General features: G+C 52.5%; 1 protein-coding gene across 1 annotated transcript in view; it reads left to right on the top strand.

Moving 5' to 3' along the window:
- spef2 (sperm flagellar 2) overlaps window positions 1-7,500 on the top strand; it is a 326,363-nt gene that overhangs the window by 1,061 nt on the left and 317,802 nt on the right. Inside the window, exons 3-4 of the mRNA XM_067982078.1 lie at window positions 944-1,084; window positions 6,631-6,710. Coding sequence (XP_067838179.1) covers window positions 944-1,084; window positions 6,631-6,710 — 221 coding nt within the window. The remainder of the gene's footprint in view (window positions 1-943; window positions 1,085-6,630; window positions 6,711-7,500) is intronic.

Raw genomic sequence — 7,500 nt, 5'->3', positions numbered from 1 at the left:
CAGGACATGGGAGAGACCGGGAGAAACCAGGAGATGGATGATACTGGGCAGAGCAACGACTGGGCTCGGAAAGGGGAGGGGCTGGGGTGAGGACAGGGGAGGAAAGGCCGGAATCTCTCTGGTTGACCAGACTATCAAAGCCAACCTGATTAATTTACTCTGCCCCTGATCACATGGCTTTGATACCACACCGAGTGCCAGAGCTTTGAAACATGGACTGGGTGCACACGCCTGCCTTCCAGCCATTCCCTTTCACCAGGCTGTGTATGTCAGCACCCAGTGTCCATTCTATAATCGCTGGCAAGGCTGGCATTTATTGCCCATTCCTGGTCGTCCCTTGAGAAGGTGGTGGTGAGCCGCCTTCTTGAACTGCTGCAGTCCGTGTGATGAAGGTGCTTTCATGATCTGCAGTGTAACAGACATTCAGGGTGCAGTTATCAGCCTAAGACTTGTGAGGCACTGTTATCAGTGCCACACTGGTGCGAGGCCCTGTGTAATGCTCGTGGATGGCCCTATAACAGTGCAACGATTGTGCATGGTACAGTTATTAGTGTGACGCTCGTGCCAAGCCCTGTATCATTCCAACTCATGTGAGCTCTACAACACTTGTGCGAGGCCCTGTATCCCGTAACACTAGTGCAAAGCCCTGTACCCATTAACACTCGCACCAGGCCCTGCGCCAGTGTGACGCTTGTGCGAAATCCTGCACCAGGGTAATGCTCGTGCGAGGCCCTGTATCATTCTAACTCATGTGAGCTCATGCAAGGCCCTGTTCTGGGTAACATTCGTGCAAGGCCCTGTACCAATTTAATGCCTGTACAGGATCCTGTACCACCATTACACTGGTACGGGGCCTCGCACAACTGTAACACTCGTGCAAGGCATTGTTATTCCGGTCCCTTCCACTGACGAACCATCACTTTTTGGGTTCTGTTTGTTTCAGCTCCGCAAAACTAAGAGAAAAAATGGAGAGCTGCTGGCCAAGATCCAGGCCTCAATCATCCCCATCTCCAAACCACTGTCGGCCGGCACCATCAGAGCTGTCCAGAAACGCAAGCAGCAGCTCAAGAGGAAGGAAGCTGAGGTAAGGAGTGTTGTTGGAGTGGGTCAGCTCCCTTCAGTGAGTCTCTGATGCCGTCAATAGCAGCTGGCATTGACATAGAAAACCACCTGATACAGAGGATCGAGCACTGGGCCACCGGGCGGGAGATTAGGATGGGCGACCAAAAGCTGGGTCAAAAAGATGGGTTTGAGAAGAAGGGAGGCAGAGGGGCTGATCTGTTCCAGAGATGTTGGTTGAGGGGTAAATATTGGCCAGGGCAGTGGGGAGAACGCCCCTGCTCTTCTCCCAGTTCAAACTCCTTGAGCGTCTGCAGCTGAAAATCTACAGGCCCGAGATGTTTTTTATCATTCACTCTCGGGCTGTGGGCATCGCAGGCAAGGCCGGCATTTATTGCCCATCCCGAGTTTGATTCAACTGAGGGGTTTGCTGGGCCACTTCAGAGAGTAGTTAAGCGTCAACCTTGTTGGTGTGGGACTGGAGTCACGTACAGGCCCAGACCGGGTAAGGACGGCAGGTTTCCTTTCCTTATTTTGTGAAAGGTAGGTCGTGCCTGACAAACCTGATTGAATTTTTTGAAGAGGTGACTAAAGTAGTGGACAGGGGAATGTCAATGGATGTTATTTATATGGACTTCCAGAAGGCATTTGATAAGGTCCCACATAAGAGACTGTGAGCTAAGATAGAAGCCCATGGAATCGAGGGAAAAGTACAGACTTGGTTAGGAAGTTGGCTGAGCGAAAGGCGACAGAGAGTAGGGATAATGGGTAGGTACTCACATTAGCAGGATGTTACTAGTGGAGTCCCGCAGGGATCTGTCTTGGGGCCTCAATTATTCACAATATTTATTCTCGACTTAGATGAAGGCATAGAAAGTCTCATATCTAAGTTTGCCGATGACACAAAGATTGGAGGCATTGTAAGCAGTGTAGATGAAAACATAAAATTACAAAGTGATATTGATAGATTAGGTGAATGGGCAAAACTGTGGCAAATGGAATTCAATGTAGACAAATGTGAGGTCATCCACTTTGGATCAAAAAAGGATAGAACAGGGTACTTTCTAAATGGTAAAAAGTTAAAAACAGTGGATGTCCAAAGAGACTTAGGGGTTCAGGTACATAGATCATTGAAGTGTCATGAACAGGTGCAGAAAATAATCAATAAGGCTAATGGAATGCTGGCCTTTATATCTGGAGGACTGGAGTACAAGGGGGCAGAAGTTATGCTGCAGATAAACAAAACCCTGGTCAGACCGCACCTGGAGTACTGTGAGCAGTTCTGGGCACCGCACCTTCGGAAGGACATATTGGCCTTTGAGGGAGTGCAGCGTAGGTTTACTGGAATGATACCCGGACTTCAAGGGTTAAGTTACGAGGAGAGATTACACAAATTGGGGTTGTATTCTTTGGAGTTTCGAAGGTTAAGGGGTGATCTGATCGAAGTTTATAAGATATTAAGGGGAACAGATAGGGTGGATAGAGAGAAACTATTTCCGCTGGTTGGGGATTCTCGGAGTAGGGGGCACAGTCTAAAAATTAGAGCCAGACCTTTCAGGAGTGAGATTAGAAAACATTTCGACACACAAAGGGTGGTAGAAGTTTGGAACTCTCTTCCGCAAACGGCAATTGATACTAGCTCAATTGCTAAATTTAAATGTGAGATCGATAGCTTTTTGGCAACCAAAGGTATTAAGGGATATGGGCCAAAGGCAGGTATATGGAGTTAGATCACAGATCAGCCATGATCTTATCAAATGGCGGAGCAGGCACGAGGGGCTGAATGGCCTACTCCTGTTCCTATGTTCCTAAAGGACATTAGTGAACCAGTTTGGTTTTTACGACAATCCGACAGCCTCATGGTCACTTTTACTGAGACCAGCCTTTTATTTCCAGATTTTTTAAACTGAATTTGAATTCTTAAACTGCCCTGGTGGATATGAACTCACGTTCTCTGGATTATTAGTCCAGTAACAGAACTAGTACACTCCCGTACCCGGCCTGTCCTGGCAATGAGGCCAGGAACCTCCATCACTGATCCCGGCAACTGTCTGGGGCCAGGGGTAGGTTTCCTAACGAACATGCGGCTGAATGAGACGTTAAACCGAGGCCCCGTCTGCCCTCTCAGGTGGATGTGAATGATCCCAGCGCATTATTTTGAAGAGTAGGGGAGTTCTCCCCAATATTTATGCCTCAACCAACAATACTAAAGCAGATGATCTGGTCATCTGATATAGTATCAGCCCATCTTGCCTGTGCTGGCTCTTTGAAAGATCTATCCAATTAGTCCCACTCCCCTGCTCTTTCCCCAGAGCCCTGCAAATTTTTCCCCTTCAAGTATTTCTCCAATTCACTTTTGAAAGTTATTATTGAATCTGCTTCCACCGCCCTTTCAGGCAGCGCATTCCAGATCAGAACAACTTGCTGTGTAAAGAAAATTCTCCTCATGTCTCCACTGGTTCTTTTGCTGATTATCTGAAATCTGTGTCCTCTGGTTACCGACCCTTCTGCCACTGGAAACAGTTTCTCCTTATTTACTGTCAAGACCATTCATGATTTTGAACACCTCTGTCAAATCTCCCCTTAACCGTTTCTGTTCCAAGGAGAACAACCCCAGCTTCTCCAGTCTATCCACATAACTAAAGTCCCTCATCCCTGGAATCATTCCAGTAAATCTCTTCTGCATCCTCTCTAAGGCCGTCACATCTTTCCTAAAGTGTGGTGCCCAGAACTGGACACAATCCTCCAGCTGAGGCCTAACCAGTGATTTATAAAGGTTCATCATAACTTCCTTTATCTCATTGCTGTTTGTGGGATCTTGCTGTGCACAGATTGGCTGCTGCGTTTCCTACATTACAACAGTGACTACTCTTCAAAAGTACTTTATTGTCTGTAAAGCGCTTTGGGACGTCCTGAGGTTGTGAAAGGCGCTATCTTTATCTGACAGGCACTCGCAGCACATCTCGGGCGCTTGCCCCCCCCCCACCAGCCGAGGGGAACAAAATACCATCCCCTGTTCCCAGACCAGGGGGGAGCAGCGGCACCTGGGGGAAGTGAACAGGCCCTGTCCGTAGAGGGGCTGCATTGAAACTTCCCCAGCGAAGGCCCCTGTCCCCAGGTCCGGGCTGAGTGCATGGGCGGCCTGGCACTGCGGGTCAGTGCTCCTGGTCCGAGTCTGTGCCCCCGGTCAGCGCTCCCGGTCACTGCTCCCGGTCCAGGTCAGCGTTCCCGGTCAGCGATGCCGATCCCAGTCATTGATCCCAGTGCTGGTCAGTGATCCCGGTCAGCACTCCCGCTCCCGGACCGTGCTCCCTGTCAATGCTTGCGGTCAGTGATCCCGGTCAGCGATCCCGCTCCCAGGCAGCGCTCTGGGGCAGCACTCCCGGTCAGTGATCCCACTCCCGCTCCTGGTCAGTGCGTCCCGGTCAGTGATCCCACTCCCGCTCCTGGTCAGTGCTCCCGGTCAGTGATCCCACTCCCGCTCCTGGTCAGTGCTCCTGGTCAGTGATCCCACTCCCGCTCCTGGTCAATGATCCCACTCCCGCTCCTGGTCAGTGCGTCCCGGTGAGTGATGCCACTCCTGGTCAGTGCTCCCGGTGAGTGATGCCACTCCTGGTCAGTGCTCCCGGTGAGTGATGCCACTCCTGGTCAGTGCGTCCCGGTGAGTGATGCCGCTCCTGGTCAGTGCGTCCCGGTGAGTGATGCCACTCCTGGTCAGTGCTCCCGGTGAGTGATGCCACTCCTGGTCAGTGCTCCCGGTGAGTGATGCCACTCCTGGTCAGTGCGTCCCGGTGAGTGATGCCACTCCTGGTCAGTGCTCCCGGTGAGTGATGCCACTCCTGGTCCTGGTCAGTGCGTCCCGGTGAGTGATGCCACTCCTGGTCAGTGCGTCCCGGTGAGTGATGCCACTCCTGGTCAGTGCTCCCGGTGAGTGATGCCACTCCTGGTCAGTGCATCCTGGTGAGTGATGCCACTCCTGGTCAGTGCTCCCGGTGAATGATGCCACTCCTGGTCAGTGCTCCCGGTGAATGATGCCACTCCTGGTCAGTGCTCCCGGTGAATGATGCCACTCCTGGTCAGTGCATCCTGGTGAGTGATGCCGCTCCTGGTCAGTGCTCCCGGTGAGTGATGCCACTCCTGGTCAGTGCTCCCGGTGAGTGATGCCACTCCTGGTCAGTGCTCCCGGTGAGTGATGCCGCTCCTGGTCAGTGCTCCCGGTGAGTGATGCCACTCCTGGTCAGTGCTCCCGGTGAGTGATGCCACTCCTGGTCAGTGCTCCCGGTGAGTGATGCCACTCCTGGTCAGTGCTCCCGGTGAGTGATGCCACTCCTGGTCAGTGCTCCCGGTGAGTGATGCCACTCCTGGTCAGTGCTCCCGGTGAGTGATGCCACTCCTGGTCAGTGCATCCTGGTGAGTGATGCCACTCCTGGTCAGTGCTCCCGGTGAGTGATGCCACTCCTGGTCAGTGCTCCCGGTGAGTGATGCCACTCCTGGTCAGTGCTCCCGGTGAGTGATGCCACTCCTGGTCAGTGCGTCCCGGTGAGTGATGCCACTCCTGGTCAGTGCGTCCCGGTGAGTGATGCCACTCCTGGTCAGTGCTCCCGGTGAGTGATGCCACTCCTGGTCAGTGCTCCCGGTGAGTGATGCCACTCCTGGTCAGTGCTCCCGGTGAGTGATGCCACTCCTGGTCAGTGCTCCCGGTGAGTGATGCCACTCCTGGTCAGTGCTCCCGGTGAGTGATGCCGCTCCTGGTCAGTGCTCCCGGTGAGTGATGCCACTCCTGGTCAGTGCTCCCGGTGAGTGATGCCACTCCTGGTCAGTGCTCCCGGTGAGTGATGCCACTCCTGGTCAGTGCTCCCGGTGAATGATGCCACTCCTGGTCAGTGCATCCCGGTGAATGATGCCGCTCCTGGTCAGTGCTCCCGGTGAGTGATGCCGCTCCTGGTCAGTGCTCCCGGTGAATGATCCTGGTAATTGCTTCCGCCTGTGATCCCACCCCCTCCTCCGCTGTTGGCCTGGAGAGGGACGGATGGAATCTCCATGACTCAGCATATCCGGGTCCCAATCTCAGCTGTGATGCTCCCCGTGCAACAACCTGCATTTATATAGCACCTTTAACGCATTAAAACATCCCGAGGCGCTTCACAGGGGCGATTATCAAACAAAATTTGACACCGAACCACATGAGATATTAGCACAGGTGAGCAAAATCTTGGTCAAAGAGGTAGGTTTTAAGGAGCGTCTTAAAGGAGGAGAGAGAGGTCTTGAGGCAGAGAGTTTTAGGGAGGGAATTCCAGAGATTAGGACCTAGGCAGCTGAAGGCATGGCCGCCAATGGTGGAGCGAAGAGAGTGGGGGGAAGCACAAGAGGCCAGAGTTGGAGGAGCGCAGTGATCTCGGAGGGTTATAGGGCTGGAGGAGGTTACAGAGATAGGGATACAGGAGGAGTCTCGTATCTTGCAGCAATGCTGTTGGCTGTGGGGGCAGTGTGCTGCGGGCAGCAGGCAGCAGACGGTGGGCTGCGGGCACAGATTCAGGTACCAGGGCACTCAACACTCACTTCTTGTTCCAGATGGTTACCAATGAGATTAATGAGTTTGAAAAGATAATGAAGAAGCTGGTGCCACCTCATGGTGGGAGAGAGACTGACAGGTGAGAAGCCGGATCCATCACAGCAAACACTCACCCACTCATTTACTTAGCATCTGAACGGGCGGGCGGGCGGGCATCGAGGGAATCGGGTGGGCCCTTCATGCAGGCCTTTCACCTCCTGATATCAAATTCTCCTCATATTGCCCAAATGGCTTGACTGTTTGACCCCCCTCGTGATAGGAAAGCCTGCCAGAGAGGTGACTTTAAAATGGACACAGTCTGGTTGGAGAGCTGCTCTTTCTCTCTCACTTGCTGATCACCTGCTTTGGTTTTAGACATGATATCCTACTTTCTGTTTATCATGGTGAATCTTCTATCTTGCCTCCATGCTCCATCTGATCAATCGATCCCCCTCTCCTGTCCCTCCAAGCACAGGGACACAAACACTGACTGTGGGATAGAGAGAGAGAGAGAGAGAGAGAGACAGGGACACAAACACTGACTGTGGGATAGAGAGAGAGAGAGAGACAGGGACACACACACTGACTGTGGGATAGAGAGAGAGAGACAGGGATACAAACACTGACTGTGGGATAGATAGAGAGAGAAAGAGAGACAGGGATACAAACACTGACTGTGGGATAGATAGAGAGAGAGAGAGAGAGAGACAGGGACACACACTGACTGTGGGATAGAGAGAGAGAGACAGGGATACAAACACTGACTGTGGGATAGAGAGAGAGAGAGAGACAGGGACACACACACTGACTGTGGGATAGAGAGAGAGAGAGAGACAGGGATACAAACACTGACTGTGGGATAGAGATAGAGAGAGAGAGAGAGACAGGGA

Source organism: Heptranchias perlo, chromosome 4 (genome assembly GCF_035084215.1).
Source record: "Heptranchias perlo isolate sHepPer1 chromosome 4, sHepPer1.hap1, whole genome shotgun sequence".
Classification (NCBI taxonomy): domain Eukaryota; kingdom Metazoa; phylum Chordata; class Chondrichthyes; order Hexanchiformes; family Hexanchidae; genus Heptranchias; species Heptranchias perlo.
This window is presented reverse-complemented; position numbering and strand designations above follow the sequence as displayed.